This window comes from Cyclopterus lumpus, chromosome 22 (assembly GCF_009769545.1).
Source record: "Cyclopterus lumpus isolate fCycLum1 chromosome 22, fCycLum1.pri, whole genome shotgun sequence".
Lineage (NCBI taxonomy): Eukaryota > Metazoa > Chordata > Actinopteri > Perciformes > Cyclopteridae > Cyclopterus > Cyclopterus lumpus.
The window spans coordinates 11,325,161-11,347,316 of NC_046987.1; the positions used below are offsets into that span (position 1 = coordinate 11,325,161).

The following is a 22,156-nucleotide window of genomic DNA, read 5'->3' on the forward strand; positions in this document are numbered from 1 at the left end:
GTCAACTCTCTGTGGATGAAGACAGTGCGATACAATTGAACGTTCAGGAACCATCGAGTGGACTTTGAGCTGAGATTGTTTTGCCACCTCCTGTTATCCTGTGCAAGAATTAATTCACATTTATGTTGCAAAGTAACCTTGCGTGAATTTAAATCCTCCTCTGCTCAAAAATCAGTTTTGCTGATTGTTACATACTTGCAGGACCTTCAGTGTACAGACTGATGTAGTTCTGCCTGTGGGCAGAGTTTGACACCATAGACTTTTTCTCCTTCATCTGCTGAAGAGGGCACGTTTCTTTGTGGTGACCTCTAATCTGAATTTAAAACGTGTACAGAAAAGCACACGTTTATGAGTCACAAACAATCATGGTCCAATTTACAACTCACACAAGTTGATGTGGTAACCTGAAGCATCCACGACACAAACAAACAGAATGTTTTAGTGAAGTAGAAGATAGTTTTCTCTCCAAGAGTCAACATGTTTATATTAAAGTGAAAAAAAGGGAGTAGACCAATATGTAATTTTAGGATTTTATAACTGGGTAATTCAGTTTTTTGTAGAAAACCCATAACAAACACAAATGTTATTGGGAGTCTCGTATTCATTTTACAAACACACATGGGAGGGAATGTTTAACAAATATAAATAACCAGTCACACTGCAGGCCTAACATGGTCTGTTTTGTAGGTTTGGTATCACATTTCCGACCAAAAGCGATACGGAGCACGGTATTTGTAAGCGGACCTTGAAGGCATCCTTTCCTGGGAAAGTGGGAGGTGGATGTTGTCAACGTGACTGTCATCAAGCAGCGTTAGAGGGGCAGAGAGCAGCACAGCCGTCGCTGCTCCGCTTGTCTGGATCGTTGGGACTTGGAAAGTGGCCACCGGGTGGGGAGACAGGCAGGCAACCTCGGGATTCAGCGAAGATGGGAATAAGTCGTCGTTGTCGAGTATCGACTTTGCACGCGTCCAGAGCCGCGTTGTAACGTTCAGGGCAACTTAGCAAATATTGTGTTTTGTACATTTTGCGTGTTGGAACCCACCAGCGCGAGCTAGCTTAGCAAGCAGCCGCTGAGACTGTCAGGCACACAGGTACCGGAGAGGAGAGGAGGGGTTGGTGACAAAGGAAGGTGGCGAGGGGACGATGAACCGCTTTCGAAAGTGGCTGTATAAGCCCAAGGTAAGTTGTCTTGGATTCACACGCTGTGTCAGCTCTGCGGTGGATCGTTTTCTATGCATCGCTTTGGGGATAGCTAGCGAAACAGCCGACCGGTGAGGCTGTTGAGACTGCTAACGTTAGCCAGTGTTCCTAATGTTACACTGTATTAATCAGCAGCATTCCCTTTGTTGTTGTTGTTGTTGCTGTTGTTTTTAAGTGCCAGGCACGGCGAACAATGTGACAGCCTGACAATGCACGCTGAATTAAACTGACTGACTTACTGCTGCCTTCAGCTGGCATTGCCATTAACGTTAGGTATTGTTGAAGTGATTTTCTTTTCGTATTATAGTCACACATTCTTTGTAAAACTATCATACTAATGATACAGTATTGATAATATTAGTAACAATGTTAATAATAATGTCATCCTTTTACAAAATAAGAAATGTATCCTTTGTGAAATATCGAAGTAAATGTTAGTTAAATATAATAATAATTAAAAGTAATTATATGTTATGGCTGCAAGTAATTATCTTCATTGTCAATTTATCTGAAGGTTATTTTCTCATTCACCCGATTGATTATGTGGTATAAAATGTCAGAAAATTTTGACTTATAGTCCGAATCTTAGATATATTTAATTGACTTTCACATAATACAAAGAAAATCTGAAAATCTCACAACTGAGTGGCTGGAACTTGGAAAAATGTTTTTCATTCAAGATAGAAACATTATTGAAATTATTTATTGATTATCTAAAAAGTTATTTTAATGTTTTAATTGTTTCAGCAATGTTGCATAGAAGGCTTAATCGTCTTGTTAAATGAACAGATAAAATATATGCCAACTTCAGCACTTTTTAGTTTGAGTGAATGCAAATAGTTCTCAAGGGAGGTAACTCTTGTTGATTTTTAGGTTTTAGGAGGATACATTATACTTAATTAGATGATTTGCATGCACGCTAAACTGAATTAATCTGAATAAAGTAATGATTGATCAGTTTATAATTTGTTGTGCTGTATCATTTAATCAGAGTTGAGTAACAACAGACAGGCACAGATTGTGTGCCCAAATTGGATTGAGAAACACCTACTGGTCTCACCCACCTCTAAACAATTCTGAGCTTTGGATGTTGTAATGTTTAACGTGGGTTTACATTCTATATGCACTCATCCCCTTGACCAAATTACTCATGTCCTCTTGTTGTAAGCTTTTATATTTGCTGGGAAGACTGAGCAAATAGTCCAGTGAAGCTCTTTGCGAAATGTTGCACACCACTTGTACTTGAACTACACAATATTCCAATGCAGCCTCTTCTGGAGGATGGGTACGGTTGTTATTATCAACTGTAGAGCATTTATATAAAAACATTATTGATACCATTTTTTATTTCCTTAAACTTTCTGTACTCTTTTGTGCTAATCTTTACTTTTGAGGACAAGGCTGAAGACCGAGGTTTTCCTATAGTTCACATATCCAAGTCCAGAGCAAGCCGACAGAGCAAGCGCTGCACATAAACAGTTAATCTTGCATCATGCACTGGAGGAAAATATACTGCAAACAGCTGCTTAAACATGTTGGGGACTATAGTGCTTTGTTGTTTTTCTTGGCATAGAATATCAGATGTTTTGCTTAATTTAAAAGGGTTGTCAACATGTCAGTCTCTCTGTTAATAGAAAGTCAACTGTGTTTCCATATCAAACAACAGTAATTATACAGTAGTGTCAGTTATGATAAAATGCCTGTGATTATAGATTGTCCAACTGCTCTTTACCACATACACGCACCTGCGTCACTCTTCTCTGTTTACCATTTTGCTGTACTAGCATTTTGGTGGCCCATTGTTGTGGTTAGGCCTAAGTGTTGGGGTTCACCAGAGTATTGTCGCCTTCATGAATGACTACTGACTCTGAAGTGCTGAGCTATGACATCAGTCCCTTTTCTGCCAAATCACAGCCATGGTAGGAATTAACAGAGTTACACATAAGTCTGTGGGTTTAAATGATCTGCCTCAAAGGGGTGAAGAGAAAAGTGTTACAAGCCTCTGTAATTATGCCAATCAGTATGAAAAGACAACAGTAATGAAAGAAGGATTCTGATCACATAGAGTAGATATTTCAGTGGTAGTTAAAATCTGTACCCAACCCACATAATCTGGCATTGATAGTTGAACACTGCATAGTATTGTCATTTTGCATCAACAGTAAGCCATTTATTATTGAACTAATGTTCTCTTGGAGACAGAAAACCGTAGAATTAGCTTGTTCCCCTGACTGAAGCGGCACAATTGATATTGCCAGAACTGCTCTTTATTTCCCCAGATAAGTCCCACTGAGGAGGACTTCCTCTTGCCTCTTCTATCCCTCCCCAGTGCGTTGGAGAGTAGTGTGCAGCTGCCGGACATAATGTACCTGTCTATTGACTCTGTCATCAAAGTGCCAACTTCTGGAAAAAGAAAGAGTAGGAATGGATTTCCCTGCTCACCCAGAAGGATGTGGGGGGAAAGCTGGTATAGTTAACTCACCCAAAGGATCTTTTTCACATTCCTTCTCGGCCTTTAAACTGGTTTATCTAGTTTTTGTGTGACTAGCTAACCTTTATCTCCCAAATTATCAACAAAGGAGATTTTACTAACCGCTATAGGTATTTTGTGTGCTTTTATTTGACTGCTCATTCGTTGACCTTTGACTTTACATTCTGTAGGTAAACATTTTAGATAAGTAAAGAGGCTTTGGAGAGGGTGAAGTCAGGGGAGACATGTTTCAAAAAATCTTCTTCAGCACAAATCCCTGCAGTCCCAAAAAAAGACGAGACCTGGCTCAGGTTTCCACGCAGCCAAAATGGCCACTGTTTCCTCACCTCTCTGTCATCAGGGCAAACTTGCAGAGTGACTGGTAGGGGGAAAGAGAGATGTTAGGCGGGTACACCTGTGCACCTCCTCTGTAGCCTGTGCTTCTCTCTTGGTTGTTATAACATCAGGCATTCAGGAGCTGACCTTCAGCTCCATTCCACCTCATCTGTCAGTGTGACAGGCTCACAGCTCGCACCAGGCCGGGTGCACTCACCCCCATCTACAGGATGATACTAATTTGCCTTTCATTCCCCCCTAACCGGCCAGTTTAGTGCGTGGCTAGTTGATACTTTCTGCACTCCTCCTTAGCGAAATGTCAAACAGATATCGTGTAACAATTTAGGCTGTTAGCAAGTGCAGGAACCTATGTAATGCTAATGCCTAATTACTTTGATAAGGTCATCCATCCTATATCTGACCGGTTACTGATTCTTGCAAACTGATTATTTTAGAAGAATATAATCACATCATGGTCATCTTAACAGAGTAAACGATAAGAAAAGTTCTCAGTTTATGAGTAGGCTAGTTTTTCAGTGTAACTAGTTATACCTTTTTATTCCTCTCACGAATGCCATTTATTTATTATGTCATTTTATGCCAACAGTGCTATTTAATGAATAATTTAGTGTATCACAAATGTGTAGTCTCAAAAGCTAAATTTCTATGCCGTGGCATCCTTTCAGAATGATGGATTCTGTTTGTAATGTGTTCCTTGTGCAACTTTATCTGTAGTGTATAATAAAATAGAAAGAATAGAAGACCATTTTGGGCTTTTAAAACATCAAACTACAGTTAGAAAGGTCTTCTCTTGGCAGTCCTTATGATTGAATTGCATCTTAAGGTAATACAAAGTTGTATTTCATGGAAAAGATGATATCTAAATACAATACAACTAAGAAAACCAGCAAATGTTTACCTTTTTAATAGCTAGAACCAGTGCAATGTTTGGTTTAAAAATGAATATCATTACAATTGTTAAAATGATAAATCATTGTCAAGCCACCATAAAAGATGCTTTAGAGTTGTTTGTCTACACTGACAGAAAGTAGACCCGACATGTTGACAGCTGATGGTGTCGACAAAGCAACACATTGTTCCTTATCTTCCACCCAGGAGCCCCTTTTCCTCCTGTTGCCATCTGTGTGGGCCCGACTTGAAATGCAGCAGTTGAATTTGATTTTGAGGAAAATGTTCATCTATGAAGAGGTGGTTATGATCTGGTCAAAACAGCTGTAAGAGCTATGTATGTCTGATTTAAAATAAGTGTGGAAGGCGAGGCAGGATCATGGGAGTTATGGATGACCATCAGTTTTCCTAATTGTAATGCTTAAATAAATTATGTCACATTTTCAGGTACATATTGTCTTTAAGTGGTTTCAGTTGGTAAATTGAGCCAAAAGGCCCAATTGCAGGACGTGTTCCTTTTTTGGGGTTCATTTTAGACTGTTTGTTGGACACAATAAATCATTTATAGACATTGGGGGAGGAAATTGTGGTAGGAATTTTCACAATTTCCTGTCATAGACCAAAAGATTTGTCTATAAAATGATTGTCACCCCTGCTCCTCTTTAAACATTTACCCATACATTCAGTTTATACTTGATACATTCTAAATTAATATAAATAAATATAGGTACATTCTTAATTAAGATATAATTATCTGAGAGAAAATATAAAATAAATGCCTCCATGTATAGTTTCATCAGATCATCACTTTTCTCCCTGGGACACATTTAGTCAATCCTGTTGATTTCCTCAGTAATGATTGCAACACCTCTACTGAATGACAGCCCGGGTTGTAGTAGGTCCTACTGTTGCATGATTTACCTCACCTTCTTGTTCGCCCTTCATTTGTCATTTATCACCATCCTGGTTTGTTTCTGTGAATATTGCTAACGTGACATTGCGAGAACTGAGAGCAGGTGAAGCGAATAGGGTGCTTGTCCTTACAAAGTTGATTCTGCGATCAAGTCGATGGAAGAGGGAGCGGCAAACTGCTGAGCAGCAGCCAGCGTGGCTTCATATTTAGCCTCGTTTCTGGAATTCTTTGCGGACGTCCCATTCTGCTTAACCACCAGCAATGCGGTAATTGATTTGGTGTCAGCTGCCGGGATTTAGAGGGCTGACCCTAGTGCAGATTGAGACGGGCTCGGCGATTGAAGGCCTTTTTAAATTCATTGCAGGTTTGGGGAATCAGGGCCCACTGTCCGAGGTGTGGGGAAGCAATGATTGAAAGAAAATTGCTGTGGGAGTGAAATTTAAAGGTACCAAAGAAAATCAGCTTGTCTTGGTATCGACTGAGAGGCTGCATTTATTTTCTACAGCCAGTTTCTTATTGGTAATAATTGGTACCCTCTCTGATCAAAGGCTTAAATTCCTCTTTTCATTTTCACTGAAGATAAACAAACCATGCATTCAAGGTGTCCTCTGTCTGTATTATGAGTCTGATTGTTCTAGAAAGAGCCAGCAACCCCTTCTGCTTTGGGCTCTGTCTTATCAGCAGGGGAGAGGGAAGGAAAAAGAGGCGAACAGTAGGCCTGTATTTCTGGGATTAGATTTTGGCCTTGGTTACAGTTGGCAGGAGATAAGATGAACGGATGTCTCTCTTTAGCAGCTCCACTGTTTCTACCTACAGGACTCTAGAACATTAATATTGTAACTCATATTTTAATAGAAACAGTTTGTGTACAATAGATGGATATTGAAATATGCCCCTCTTGTCATTTTGATGAGATGACTCACTTTACAAAAGTAAAGTCAGCAATGACTGGTATTTTAAACACGCCTTTTTAATGAGGGAAAGTGCTTGTCTGGAAATATGCAAACAGAACTGCTACTTGTTTATTGGTGCAATCCCAGTTGCATAATCATGTTGACTTGCAGCCATTTAATCTCTGCAGACAGCAATCAAAGATGTGTGTTTACTCGCACGTATTGTTGCTGCACACAGCTGTCATAGGGGGGAGTTCTGGACTGCTGCCGGGGCGAGGCCAGCTCTGTCACTGTTCGTAACCATGAAAGGTATGTGGACAGAATTAGTGTGTCATGCATATCCTCAGTTGTGAAAAGGGAATGTGGGTCCTATGTTCACAGAAAAATCACGAGAGGGCATAGTTGGGGTTGTATGAGTTTCGTTTCTAAATGTTAGACATGCCAGTGTTTCTGTCCCTCGTGTTTTTGTATAAAGATAGGGAGTATGCATCTTCACCGCCACCCTCTCTTCAGAACTTGTACACCATGACAAATGTAAAGTTGTTGACTTTGTAAATCTACAATTCAACCTTCTTCTCTCTAGTCACAATTTAACAGCCAGCTCTGGATTGTATAACCAGATTATTTCTTGCATAATAACTTCCCTGTGATGGCAAGAGGGATGTCACCACACTACCAACGGGGGATCCTAGACACAACTTGCAGTAACCCAAATCCCCCCCTCCCTCCCCTGTGTCACCTCAGCCTGTCATGCTAAACCATGTGCCAGGCACATGCAGTGGTCATTGCTTAGTCCAAATGCCAGATTAGGGCAGCCCTCTCAGAGGAGACAAGCACACGGATTATGCCATCAGTCCAGATGGGCAGACCACTCTTAATATATTGAGTCAATGAATGTTAATCTGTAGTCTGCTTTGGATCCAACTTCCAGCTGGTTAGTGCATACATACTCTCTGCAGTCTGTGATCACTGCCGTTGATTTAATTGCTCATTTATGTTAAAATGTGAACGATTGGCGTTCATGCCTGAAAAGTCACCATCAATAACTTTGTGGCTGCAGAAAACAACACAGAGGTGAGAAAAGAAACTCCTGATGCAAGCGTAACATGAATGAATGAATGACTCGACACAACTGAATGCACGTAAGCATCACACTGCATTCTCAGAAAGATTATACTTTTTATTCTGCCAAACTTAATATAAATAATGGTCAAGGAAGTTTGCTTGTTTGTTACCAAAACGATTAGCTTGCTCTTGCCTTGGCTTTTATGCTGAGCCCTGAATAATAAATAAGGTGATGAACTGTATCCAGCTGATTTTTTTGCCAGTCTGCCAACTGACTGGATGAAGCAGAGTCAACTGGTCCCCCGTCCCCCCCGCCCCCCGCCCACTCCCCCCTACAATGTTTGCCTCTGATCCTTGGAAGGCAGCCAGAAGGCAGCAAATTGAGCCTGGAATAGAGTATGGAGGCCAGAGGCAAGGTTTCTCATAAGTCCCTTAAGTGGGCTCAATGTGCACGCACCGATGCTATGGACGCTCATGAAGCATTAGCCTGACGGCCTCCATCATCCACACAGTCTGAATAAAAGTGAAGTCCAGAATCAGTGGCTCAAGGAGAAAGCTGGCTGAGATGATGAAAATGTTGATTGTACAGAAACAGGCAACTCTCAGTAACTCGCTTCAATAGAAATCCCACTGTCATCGCCTGTTATTGATTTAATGTTAAACAGAACAGACAGAGTCATTGTCACATGATGTGATTGAGGGGGCTTAACAGTAATTGTCACTGTGGAGCCTAATAGTCTGAAATGATGGGTTTGTGACCACATTGGATAGAGTTTTTGAGTCATCTCAAAGAGAGGGAACCCAGTGGCATGCCACAGGGGATGGGAGCTGAATCTGCTGAATCATTTTCTGACGCGAGGTAGAGCTGTTATTGGTGGAGACACATTATCAGGGTCCAGATCCCCAGATGTTCACATTGGCATAACAATTTGAATACCCGCTTGTAGGAAGGTATTGTTTTCAAGCTTTTTCATTTTATCGTTATTAATAGTTGCAATTTCTTTAAACCGTTTACACTTGTAATGTACATGCCAAAGCCAAAACTTTAGTCTGTGCCAACCTATGTTATGTAAGCAGACAGCTTGCCTTCTGTTGCTTTTCAGAGTAACATCATTGTTGACTCATTGTCTCTGTAACAAAGTGTAAATATCACCATGCAAGGTTTACATTTATATTTTAAACATCATGACTTGGCAGGCCTCATCTTTCTGAAGCAGCTTCCCTTATGGTTGCCATTTTAGCTAAAACTTCCCGCTTAACCCAGTTAATATTCAGCATTGTAATCAAGTGTTATGTGTCTACCTCATCCCATTACCTCTTTTTGTTTTTTAAATGAATGCCACCATTTGTTGTGCCTTTGCGAGAAAACGGTCTTTCACTGACCCCCACTCTTGTTTCCTGTTTGATCATCGTGGCATTTGTGTCATAGACTCACTCATTGTTGTGTAAAGTCCAGTCAAATCTGACTTCTGCCTGGTGATGATATTGCCTTTTACGGTGGGTTTGTTTGCTTCCTTGTTTAATTAAAATGGTCTTTGTGCTGATTTCCTATTAGCCTCTACACATTCAGAGAAACACACTCAAATAGATTTCCATTGTAGTAATGCCAATGCAATATTGAATATGACTATTTACAGCATTTTGTTTTTTGTCGCTATATTACCGTGGCTGCCTATTCCCATTCTTCACAGATTATTTATATATGGAGCATGCATGTGGCCTTGTTGAGAAAGAACAGTCAAGGAGAGTGTGAAACACTTTATTTGCCTGCTGTAAAACAGCCTTTAGAGCTGCCTGCTTTAGTTTGGATTAGATGCCTTTTTTCTGCATTGCTCTTCCAACTTGTTCCAAAAACATGAAAAGACATAAACATTCACACCCATGAACAAAGTGTGCAGAAATATTATTGATTTTGCTTTGGTGGGCAAACTGGGTTTGGCCATTCAAGTGTCCTTGAACAAGAAAAGACATGCAATTCTGCGCTGCTGTTCTGTAACTCACCGAGTGCAGCATGATTTAACCTGTAAAACTGTGACAAGTACTCTAGCTGTAGTTCTATCTCTGTTTTCTCCTTGCTGGTTGTTTTATTATTAATGAGGGAGAGTGAGGGAACAGCACCATGTATCATATTCAGAGAGAGAAGCCAGGGCCCACGGGGAGAGCATCACGCAATAGGAAACACTGCAAATTTAAAGGAAAAGGTCTTGTGAGAGGTTTCGGTAAATACCAGTATTCATTTTGACTTCATGAAGTATATTTCCAGGTAGTTGACGCGTGCACGGCAGGCAAAACAAGCCTGTTTACTGTCTTCAAGTTTGCACGGTCATGCCGTCCTTTTTAAGCTCCTGTACCGTCATAGGGTCCTCGTGGTTTGTGATCATGCACGTTGGCATGTGGTCGACATTAGCCTGGGGATGTTTGTGTGTGTGTGTGTGAGCGTATACAGTGTTTGTTGATGTGATTTAAATACTCTTTATTTTACTGCAAACGTATTAGTTTATGTTGGGTCGGCAAGACGACTGATCAATTGTTGTGTTCACATTTGTTTGTGCGTCAGTGTTTCTTCCCTACCTTGTGTGTTGTTGCTGTGTGTGCGCTTCACGCAGCAGCGGAGGGATTTGCTGCGCTCTGCCTCCCCCCCACACCGAGGGGAGCATGGTGGGAGATAATGACATAAATCCTATTCGAGGGCCAGCGTCTCTAATTACACCCACTCTTCTGGGGAGTTTTCACACTATATTAACCTTTTGTTAACTCTTGTTAGGACTCATGCCATTTTCTATCACTTACTGTCCCATACTAGTTGAAAATGTGTTAATGCATGAATGTTTGTACGACCAATGCCTTGTGTTCTCTCATAAATCACCACAAGACCGTGGCAAATGGGAGAGCAATCTGTGGTGAAGATGGCCTATACAATGCCCTACTTACCTGATTTTATTTTTGTCCCTCCAGATTGGAAGTATGTTGCTGTATTTTGTTGTCTTAATGTTATTGTTGTATTGCCTGCACATGACTGCTCCTTCTACATCACTCTGTGTCATTGTTTATTTCCAAGATAATGGGGTTCATAGCTTAAAGCAGAAGGTGAATAAAGGAGTTACATTCACTGTTGGTTATATACAGAGTGGGTGGAAGTATGCTGACCACCTGTTAACACCAAAGTGCTGTAGTAGCACAGTGTTGTTGTAACCAGGAGGCTTGCTGAACATAACAGGTAATTCACGCGCTAACTTGACCACAGTTTGAACAGCATGAAGCTGGTTTTCTTGAGAATGCAGCTGTCCATGCCTGACTCTGTAATTCCCACATGCAAAGCTCTAAGTAGTGTACGTGTTAATTCCCCCATGCACTACACACGGAAAGAAGTGTAATGACTGAACAAAGGCCCAAAACAGAGCACATCTAGACTGATGTTGCTGGATTTCCTCAATGCATGACATCAGTTACTAAGTTTTTCAGATGAAATGAATAATTGACGTACCTCATGAAATGGCAGGCTTTGGACACTCGAGAGTTTATTCATATCTCTCACAGTTTAGTGAGATTCTGTTTCTCTCATCCCCTGATAACAGAAAAACATAGCATGTTGTCTCTGACTTCCAAGTTGTCCTGGCTTGGCCTGGCCCCTTTTCTGTTTTCAGTCAGATAGAAATCTGGTTTGCTTTGATATTCACAAATTCCCAATGCTAATGTTGTGTTTTGAGATGTACGGTTGGACTCTGATGATTTGACAGCTGTTGACAGTAAAATGCACTTTGCTGTAATCTGAGTGAAGTTCTCTAAATCCAACATATTCAGATGTATATTATATTTCATGGCTTGCTTATGATATTCCGTTATCAGTCCAGCAACTACAACTCACATGAAGCATTGACAGTGTCTGGGACTCGCAGGATATGTTAACGCACTCACACAATTATCACTTTGCTTTGGTAAAATGATGAAGTGCTCAAATTCTAGTAGGAGTCTTTAATCAACAGATTAATCGATAATGACAACAATATTTATTTGCAGCCCCACTGCATTGTGGTATAAGATGTTAAGAAGAAACAGTCAATGAATGAGCAAAGCACACAAAATATGTACAGGGGTTGGAGGATGTTTTAAGCCCAGTTATTAATCATCAGAGTGATTTTAATGTGTAACCTTTATTGTGTTGTTTTCTGTGCGTTGCTTTGTCTGTATGGTTGCTCATAAACAGCGACACCGGTATTGAAAGTGACCTCCTTGTGTCTCTCTGTGTTTCTGTGCAGAGGACGGACCCTCAGCTCTTGGCCCAGTTCTACTACGCTGATGAAGAGCTGAATCAAGTGGCCACTGAGCTGGACGGCCTGGACGGCAGGAAGGACCCTCAGAGATGTACCCTGTTGGTCAACCAGTTCCGCTCTTGTCAGGTCAGCGGCGAGAATCCCGCAGAGTCATCACCTCTCTGCCTCTTTCATTTCATTAAGGATAACGCTCAGCCTTTGTGAATTAGCGTTGTCGTTTCATTCATTCATCATGAATAAATCATAAGAATAGCCCTAGGTTGGAGTAGAGTTAGAAGTCAGCATTGAAACAGGTTGTGCTTGCTGTAATCATTCCCCCTGTTCATACAAGACCGACTCAGCCGACTGTCTTCGCTTTGTGCGATAATGTAGTCTTTATTAGAAGCTGCTGTGAAGTTTCAGCAATATGAGTCGGTCAAACTAAGTGAGTAGTTTTCTTTTTAGTAGCAACATCTTTATGATGTCCAGTGTTTTTCGGTTTAGCTGCAGTGGAAAAATAGTGACAAAAGAAGGATCTAAAACGAACTAAAAGAAGACATCAGCTTGATTTGTCTAACTGGTTTAGATACTATAGATACACTTTTGAATGGAAGGAGGACTCACATTGAAAGCACATTAGAAATGGATTTTTATTGGCAAGCAAAACTTGTTTCACCTGACTGAGACATGAATTCCTATGTTTATTTTAAATTATTTCTGTTCTCATAATCACCTGACTGGACCTTTTTTGGGTTTGACCTGAAAGCTAAAAATAAACACCACCCTTATCACCTCCTTCTGGATACAGGCCTGGTGTAATGACTGTTGCCTTACTCCACATTGCTTGGCCAGGTTCTAACATCAAGCAGTTTTTCTGATAAGATGAGATAAGTAGACTTTGTTTGAACTGGGCTGTGTGTCTTGTGGTTTTTAGTAAATGGTTACAAGAGCGGCCTCTTTGGGCAACTAGCTTTGATTGAGGTAATATGTTTAAATGTGTTTTTGTTTTTACTCTATGAATGAAACGTGAATGTGGTGATACCGGTTCTGTTTGGTTCAGGTCTTTATGTGGTCATGGCTGAGAGGAGCTAATAAGGTGTTGCTGTGCATGAGTGATGACTACCATGCTGCATCATGCTGAGAGAGCTGGAGGTGGTGGAGGGAGGTCGTCCTCTGGCCTGTTGTGCCTCAGCCACCCCCCACTGCCTCGGCACACAGGGGAGAACCACTTAATAAGGTCATCACTTGATCCCCAACTATTCTGTCTATTTCCCCTCCATCCTGGCCTCTGCCAGTCTGTCACCTTGTTTTTCTTTGCTACGTGTTTGCAGTTTCTTTCTCTTTTCATTGTTGTGAAGCTTTTCTTACTTTGTCTATTAAAATCCACTTTATCGCCCCAAATCAATCAAGTCTAGGCTTTTCAGCAGAAGCAGTTGAATGACTAGCTCTTGTTAAAGATGTGTCCGTGCCTCACATTTGTCTCTGATATGGTCACTCTACAAGTTGCAGTGAGTCCTCAATGTTTGTTGGAGAATGAATTGGGCAGTGTGATACTCCACAGCCTTGAGGCCCAGAGAGTATAGGGCAAGTGCACTCAAGCCAAAATGTTGCACTCGAACCTGCCACTGCTTCTATCAGCTCTTATTCATGGGTCTCTGTCGGGGGTTGCTGGCATGCTGCTCATATTATGTTGGCACGGCTGTTCTTACGGTGCGGCCTGCTGGAACCGGCGAGCGAGCATGTGTGTGTTTTGAGATGGACAAAGATTGAGTTAGGTGGCCTGCACAAGAGACAGAGGAAGATAATAGGTCAGAGATGGTGAAAGGAGTGAGAGGGAGGCTGCAAAAAGGATAGAAGCCCGTCTTTTGTCAGGCACAGGTATTACGCCAGAGTGACTACGTCTTGATGATATGAAACCAACAGCAGTGAAGGTTATCATTGGTGTCCCCTGCTGGGAGACGCTCACAGACAGTGGGGTGGTGCTCGTGCCGGGCAAAGATACACAGCCTAAAGGAATCAGTGGTTAAGCTCTCCTTCGCAAAGCTTTTTAATCTTTTTCCTCAGGGCCAGCAGAGAAAGACGCAGTGCTGTGCCTGACAAGATTACAGTGCACAGTGCAGCTGCAGTAGAGTGAAAGGCTCATTGTAAGTCATTGTTATGGCTGTTGTACATGCCAGCGGCACATAAGCTCTTGATTAGCTCTCTCTGCGTGTGACACTGCATTTTCACAACTAGAATTATGGGCTTAAGTTTTATGTTTTTATTGAGGGAGAATGTAACTGCGAGGGCCATATTGGTGTCATGCACTTGGCAAATTGTTTTGATTCACGTCCTAATCAACGGTCTTTAAACGCTGCAATACGATGGCTGTCTTGAAAGAGATGATGCCGGGATTATTAACCAGCATCAGTTCAACACTGAGAAAATTGTTTATCCTTCTAACTAGTTTGTTAAATTTTATTTTCTGTCACTCTTTTGTTCATCTGCAGGACAGTGTGTTGAACATTATCAATCAGATAATGGATGAATGTATTCCCAACGACCGGGCCAACAGAGACTTTTGTGTCAAGTTCCCCGAGGAGATTCGCCATGACAACTTGGCAGGGCAGCTGTGGTTTGGGGCTGAGGTACTGTATTCCCTCGAACATCAGTCCAGAAGAAAACAATCTTGCACGAGTCCTACATTCGTGCATAAGAATATTGCAGTGTGCCATTGTAAACATAACTTTTTCAGTTTCATTTCTGTACAAGAGGAGATGATTTATGATGTACGTGTTCTTGTGTAGTGTTTGGCTGCCGGCTCTATCATCATGAACAGAGAGATAGAGAGTATAGCAATGAGGCCCCTGGCCAAGGACCTTACGCGCAACCTGGAGGAGGTACGCAACATAACCAGAGACCAGGCCCTAAGAGACCTCAACTTGTACACGGACCGCATGAAGGACGCGTTGCGACATTTCGACAGCCTTTTTGCTGAGTTTGAGCTCAGGTAGGTGAAGGGCCAGACATTATTGGCAATTGTAGCGATAAGAATAATCCACATTTATCATGTTCAAAGATTCTTGGTCGCAAGTTTGCCAAAGACAAACAACAAAGCTGTGAAAGTCATTACATTACAACTTTCTTTTTCTTCCATTGCCAGTTATGTGTCAGCCATGGTGCCTGTGAAGTCGCCCAAAGAATACTATGTACAGCAGGAAGTGATTGTGCTCTTCTGTGACACTGTGGAAAGGTGAGTTTACTGCTAGATTCATCTGGAATGGACCAGAATTTAAATAATATCTGGAGATAATGTGTTACTTTTTTTACCATGTGTTTTTTTCTCCTCTTCTGTTGTCCAAGGGCCCTAAAGCTGGGATATCTCACACAAGACATGATCGATGACTATGAACCTGCACTGATGTTTACAATTCCCAGACTAGCCATTGTATGGTAAGTGTTGCCTGTCATTTCCATTCTTCCACCCACTCTCTTGTTATCTCCTTCTCCTGCCCTCTTATAGAATTTTAAACATATTTTTTTTAGTGGGCTGGTTGTGTATTCAGAGGGACCTCTCAACCTAGACCGAAAATCAGAGGACATGTCTGAGCTCTTCCGGCCTTTTCGCACTTTATTAAAGAAAATCAGGTACAGCCCATGAATATTTAAGTTTTCATCAAAATTATCGTTTTTCCTGTATGTATGACATTTTCTGTATTTCAACTATCTTGCTATTCTTTTGCAGAGACCTGCTCCAGACCCTTAATGAGGAGGAGATAATGACACTAGAAAAACATCTGTGTATCACTCAAGACGGGGAATTGTCCACGGACCAGGGGCAGGCCACAGACAGAGCACCAGCTCCAGTCCAAGAGAATCACTCAATCTCCAGCCCCGCTAATGATACCTCCAAAGGGGAGAGTGAGGATGACCAAGAGCATCTGGCTCCATGTGTCTGTCCCAGCCAGGCGGAGGGGCTGGCTGAAGTGGAAAAAGGCTGGGAGGAGGTAGAAATGGGAGAGGAGGAGCAGGAGCAGGGCCTGCTGTGTGAGGAGGCCGAAGAGGCTGAGTTGGCCTGTTCCATGCAGTACGATGAGGAGGAACTGGAGCAGCTCAACATGATGGTGTACCGTGTGGGCGACGAAATGTCCACCTTTCTGTCACCTCCCAGCCAGGGTCAGTCACCAGCACACCATCCTCACAGAGGAGAGGCAGGAGGCTCCAGTGGGTCTTCTAGCACTGAAGCCTCTCCTCGCAGGCTCCTGGTGGGCCGAGGAAGGACAGGCATCTATTTAGAGGAGGAAGACAAGGTCTTCTTCATGGAGGACCTGGACGCCACAGCAGGAGATGGCATCACCAGCATTTCAAAAGAGGCCTGTCGTTGTATTACCTCTCCTTCCAAAGCGCCAGAGTCTGCTCGTCCTGTGCAGTGCAAGCTGGGACCACAGCCAGACTCTGCAAGGAACGGTTGGTACACTGAAGCCCAATCAGAGCAGCCATGCCCACAGCCACGCAGCCAGAACACACACTGTCCTAAAGCAAAGTGTCCCCCTTGCACTTCCGCTCTCGGCACTGAATCCTTGCCTTACACCAATGGGTGGGAGATGGGCTTGGAGGGGACAGCGTCTGAAACGGCTGAGGTCATCGCCCACCGTATGGGTGGGATGAAGCTCTCTGCAACGGTCATCTTCAACCCTTGCTCGACAGAGCTGGCTGTGGAGAAGCTGCTGCTGCCAAGGCCAGCTCCCTCTGAGATTGAGCCCTGTGGCCCTCTGGTGGCCACTCACTGCCTGCTCAACTCCTGTGTCTGTTGTGGGAGCTGTGAGGATGGTCATGAGGATGCCATCACTGCAGAGTCCACTGGACTTGGGTTAGGCCTTGCCCTAGGTTTGGATAACCACTGTAAGACGGCAGCTCCCAGCACTGTCTTCCAGTCGTCTGCTTGCCGGCTGCCCCCACAAGGTCACGAGCCTCACAGCAAGGGTGAGCTCGCTCCGCTGACTCCCCCTTCTTCTCGCTGCTCTGCAGAGACCCTGGAAGAGGATTCAAACTCACAGCTATGTGAGAAGTGCCTGGTCGTGGCTCCAATGCCGGGGCATCACCCTCATGACTATGGCTCCAGTTGTGGGGATGGACCCTCCCTGTGCAACCACCAGCTGAGTAATGGAAGGAGGCAGCAGGCCACTGGGGGCCGACAGAGGGAAGAGGAGACGGATAAGTACAAGCCAGGAACTAAAGACTTGAAGAGGGACACCAAAGAGGACAGCAGGAGGAGCTCCAGGTGTGCGGTCTTTTCTGAGTCCTTTAACTAGCTTTTTGATTTATTTGGGGGACGTAGGATCTTTACACAATCTTGCATCAATGTAAAGAGGTTTTATTTCACCATATTTGATCATATACTTTAAATTATTCTGTTGCTTTTATCCATTCTCTCATTTTGCACTTTGCCTTGCCTTAGTTTTAGTGTATATACATTTTATTCTGTACTACTTGTATTCATCCTCTTTTTTTATTATTTTGTTGGTTGTTTTTAGTTTTCAGAGCTCTCCCCTCAGCTCTGTGTCAGGTAGTGACTGTGAGAGTGTGTCGGTCACCACTTGTAGTCTGTCAAGCAGTCCATACACTCCCAGGTAACTCATAAAAGTGTGTGTCACTGTTACATTTGTGAGTGTCTTTTTCCTGCCCACGCTAAAAAACAGTAGCTTAAAAACTGAGTCTTTGCATAAAAGATAAAAAATGGTTCCAGTCTTTATGCAGTCCTTTGTTCACATTCAGGAATCGATTGAAGTGTCAGTCACCCCTTCCCATATGGGCTTCAGGTGACAGCATTAATTTGCCTCCTGGCTTAGACTGTAGATTTAATTAGACAGATGTTGCAATATTGATTGCCATTTACATTATGCGCAGAATATTTAATGATAACAGCATATTCCTGACAATTTGTGAAATGGGTAGGGAGTGGATTTGTTTACTTTTATTGCATATGCTTTATTAGTGAAGAATTTTTAACTTAAAATCTACAATGGATGAAATATGATTTGTATCACCACTCCCTCCAGCCCTGTCAGCAGCCTGACCCCCAGCTCAGGGATGTCAGAAGACCTGGACCATCAGGAGATCCAGCTGGCCCTGCAAAACGCCAAACTGGCTGCCAGGAACAAGATCCGATCGCGCTTCCACAGCAGCAGCGATCTCATCCACCGTCTTTTTGTTTGTATATCAGGTAAAAGCTCTCACACTGTTGGCCCGCTCCCTCCACCTCTTTGGCTTTGCTACTGCCTCATTTTGATATCCATGTTGTGTTCTGTTGTGATGCAGGTGTTGCTGATCAGCTGCAGACCAACTATGCTAGCGACCTTCGCAGCATCCTCAAGACTCTGTTTGAAGTCATGGCAACCAAGTGTGAGGAGGGAGACATCGAGAACCAAAAGAAAGGTGAGGAACGTCTTTTAGACATGCAGTGCATTGTCCCCCTTTAATATAATACAGACATAATTCAGAAATGCCTTTTTAGTATGAATCAAAAATTCATTCTGAGTGTTTGTATTGGCTTGTAAAGATTGAATATATGCCTGTAAACGTCTTCATTATATTGTCTAACTGAGCCATAAATCTGCAGCAGTGCTTTTAACACAAAAAAAAAATCAGTCACACACTATGCTGGTTTCTTCTTCTACGGTGAACAGCAGGGCCTGTTCTGCGCAGTGCTGTGCTGGAAGACTGTGCCCTCTGTCAGGAGACCATTTCCTCATCTGAATTGGCAGCCAAGGCCCGGGATGGCCAGTTCGAAGGTCAGAAAATACACTAGCAGTTCTATTAATCTGTTCCTTTTCATCCTTTTTCTTGCAGCAGATGGTTACTTTGTGTTAACTGTGCTTCTCTCTGTGTAGACCCTCCAGACTGGGTCCCAGATGAAGCCTGCAACTCCTGCATTGCCTGCCAGGCTCCTTTCACTGTCATCCGCAGGAAGCATCACTGTAGAAGCTGTGGAAAGGTACGATAACTTTCAGTCTGAGGGAGTCTAGGTGGCAGAATTCTCAGTTTAATGTGTAGTTGATGGTGATTCATAGAATGTGTGTTGCCGTCATATGGATAGTAACTTATACATTATATACTGTGTCATTTCAGATCTTCTGCTCACGCTGTTCTTCCCATTCTGCTCCTTTGCCCCGGTATGGCCAGGTGAAGCCTGTTAGGGTTTGCACACACTGCTACATGTTTCATGTCACACCCTTCTACAGCGACAAGGCCGGCATCTAATTCCACATTGTCACCCAAAGCACACAGTCCGCCACGACAAACATGTGGAACGGACAGATCCAGGGCTGTGTGCAAAGCAAATGCCACTCTTCGCTGGTAAACCTAATGGTCATCATTGTACCTGCTGAGCATGGCTGCACTGTGAGGCCATTACAGATGACCAAGCAGAGACGAGGCATGCAGCCAAGAGTGGTGACTCGACCCGTTTCTGTTGCTTCGGAGAGACTGGCAACCAAAGGTTTTCAGTGCCCAGCCACCACACAAGGATTCACAAATGCCTGCCTGATTTATAGAGGTGTAAAGGAAAGGGCGGATAAACAGGCAATAACAGATTTTTAACTGACATTGTGCAACGGTCCTCTGTAGCAGTTTGCAGCACAAAATCAGAACAGGCCACTTTGTTTGATTTGTTGTTTTATGTGTAAAATGAAAGGACTTGTGACATATTTTCCTCTGCTTTTGCGAGCTTCCTACAATTGTGCCAGGGCTCCCCCGGGACTCGGATTACTCAAAAGAATGTAAGTCACGATAACCATGTAAATATGGATACATCTGGTAATAGCTATGCTGCAATGTCTTCAGCAAACATTTGCTATTTATATGGGAACTGGAAAGCAAACCTCTCCACACTCCCAGACCTAGTAAAGCAAAAATGAAAAACAGACGGCTTTTATATTAAGATTCTTTCATGCTTTTTAATAGCAATGAATGTGTAATTCTTTATCACTTTGTGAAAAGGCGTCCAGATTCCAACAAGTTTGACCCTTCACCTCTTTGTGGCAATGGGCTGTGCCCGCTGCTTTTACAGTCACACCATGGCATGTTCACTTTTCTGAGGACTACGCTGCACACTGACATGATTCAAAGGGATTCCCGAGTCATCACTGTCGGGTCTTGAAGGCCCCCTAGTGGAGAGTTGACCTCTTTTCGCTCAGTGCCCTCATCACCATGTTGTGTACAATTTGTTCTTAACCAGAGGCCTTCTAAGGTGCTGGCCTACGGACTACAGGCCGATTGTTGCCCATTGATTTATCTTCCTACAATATTACTACTAACTGCAATGGTCCTGCACATTTTAGAGACAGTATGTAGCTATATAAATTGTAGTTATAGACCATTTTTTAAGAGATAAGTTGTACTGATTTGGGTTTACACTAAATTATTTCCAGCTTTTGCTCTGTTGGACAAGAACAGATATTTTGTCCCCAGATTGACATCATTTGCACCTGACTTCCTTTCTGCTCTTGAATCTGCTTCCATTGACCGCGTACGAAGTATCTTCCATGCTCACGATATCACAGTTTGTGTGTCTCAAAGGTCGGAAGTTGCCAGTCAAATATGGACCTTTTGAGCAACATCAGTGAGATATTATCATGTCCCTTCTGCTCTGACGTAAAGCAGTTTCTCAGGCATTACATAATCAAAATCATTTGCTACTCTTGGATCAATCTTATTTTCATCGAAGAACTTATGAACTCACTTTGAAAAGGTTTTTTTTTTCCTTTTTATAAAGAATGAAAATAATGTATGAAGCTATAATTACTTTGATGTAAAATACAAAGAATCATTCAGTAATTAAAGGGTGGGGTATCCAGTTATTGTTTCAGAGTTTATTAATTAATTTCCATGATAAGAGCTGTGTAAAATATTCAACAAACAAATAAATAATGTTATATAGTTTTAAATGCGATGTATATTGAAATAAATTACTTTTTTCCTGTTTAAAATGTTGACTGATAATGTCTCCACTTTATTTTTACAGCAAAGTACCATTGAATTTCTGCTTTGAAATGTGTCGGTAGATTTGAGTCCTGGATTAATCAACGTACTGTCTATTATAGTCCAATAAAATACAAAAAGAACCTGGTCCTGCCCCCTATGGTAATTACATACTGATGTACAGTTCCACAGAAAACATATGAAATGCAAGATATCAATGGTGTGGATTTAAAACGTAAACTTCACTTTAATTGCCACATACTTTACATACATGAACTTTGACCTCTGCATTCAACCCATCATAAGCTTTTGGGGAGCACTTAATGACACTGACATGAAAACAAGAGGAGCGGGGATGATGCACTCCAACCCCCGATCCACAGCCACGACTATTTCAGAAGTGCAACTCGAATGTGCCCACAAATCCCTATTTATAAGAGTTGAGTTGGTTACAAATGGTTAAAGTTGTTTGTTTTGAATATTGACTGACTAAAATATTCTCCAGAGTTGCTCATTTACAGCCCGAGGCTATTTTAGTTGCTATTTATCAGTTTTCCCTGCCACCTGAGTAGGCAGTGCTGACCCACTCATCAGATCAGCAACATCCTGCTTAACTGAATTTCTGAGTTGTGTGGGCAGCTGGAGGGACACACTATTCGTGTTTCAGATTCTTTCACACAGTTAAGCTATGTTGTATTGTTCAATGGTTTCTGTGGCTCTGGATGGAGCATTCTTAAGAAACCTTGTTTTATTTTGGCGAGATCATGAAGATAGCAATTTTCTCAAAGAATGTTTGTGTTACAGATTAGGGAAAAGGAGTTTGAAAGATGTGGGTCTTTACCAGACATGAAGGGGCCAACTATGCTATTAGTTGCCATACTAAAGACTTAAAGTCAGGATTAAATTATGTTTTTATCCATCTCTTGGAAAACAAATTGCTTGAGTAACCCTCTAAGAAAATACAAGATCGGCCCCAAAAGTTACAGTGCACCATACGGGACCAGCACAGCAAAAATATTTTCAGAGACCCCAAAAATTCTGCACTAAATTATAGGCACAAATAGATGTAAGAAAGACACATACTCACATTCATGAGTGAAACAGATACGCTGGAGCTGTGGAATACACGAGTCAAGATTTGTTTTACCCTTAAATATAGAAA

The 22,156-nt window shown here is 42.3% G+C and overlaps 1 protein-coding gene across 4 annotated transcripts; it reads left to right on the forward strand.

Moving 5' to 3' along the window:
* The first annotated feature begins 763 nt into the window (after positions 1 to 763).
* zfyve28 (zinc finger, FYVE domain containing 28) lies at positions 764 to 19,913 on the forward strand. 4 transcript variants are annotated; one of them, XM_034563290.1, is made up of 15 exons: positions 764 to 1,179; positions 3,480 to 3,667; positions 12,043 to 12,183; positions 14,526 to 14,663; positions 14,823 to 15,025; positions 15,179 to 15,268; positions 15,379 to 15,468; positions 15,562 to 15,663; positions 15,761 to 17,296; positions 17,550 to 17,645; positions 18,075 to 18,238; positions 18,334 to 18,450; positions 18,702 to 18,806; positions 18,906 to 19,009; positions 19,144 to 19,913. In XM_034563290.1, the coding sequence occupies exons 4-15, from the start codon at positions 14,556 to 14,558 to the stop codon at positions 19,273 to 19,275; spliced, it is 2,847 nt and encodes a 948-aa protein (XP_034419181.1). In that variant the 5' UTR covers positions 764 to 1,179; positions 3,480 to 3,667; positions 12,043 to 12,183; positions 14,526 to 14,555; the 3' UTR covers positions 19,276 to 19,913. The 4 variants fall into 4 exon arrangements, with proteins under 4 accessions (XP_034419181.1, XP_034419178.1, XP_034419179.1 ...); XM_034563287.1 differs by lacking the exon at positions 3,480 to 3,667; XM_034563288.1 differs by lacking the exon at positions 3,480 to 3,667 and having other exon boundaries at positions 18,705 to 18,806.
* The last annotated feature ends 2,243 nt before the right edge of the window (positions 19,914 to 22,156 follow it).

Bases quoted from the DNA above. Each gene is read 5' to 3' on its own strand.
- zfyve28 (XM_034563287.1), top strand. From the start codon at position 1,144: ATGAACCGCTTTCGAAAGTGGCTGTATAAGCCCAAG. The intron at 17,646-18,074 runs GTAACTCATAAA...CACTCCCTCCAG, and splicing joins AGCAGTCCATACACTCCCAG to CCCTGTCAGCAGCCTGACCC. The intron at 18,239-18,333 runs GTAAAAGCTCTC...GTTGTGATGCAG, and splicing joins TCTTTTTGTTTGTATATCAG to GTGTTGCTGATCAGCTGCAG.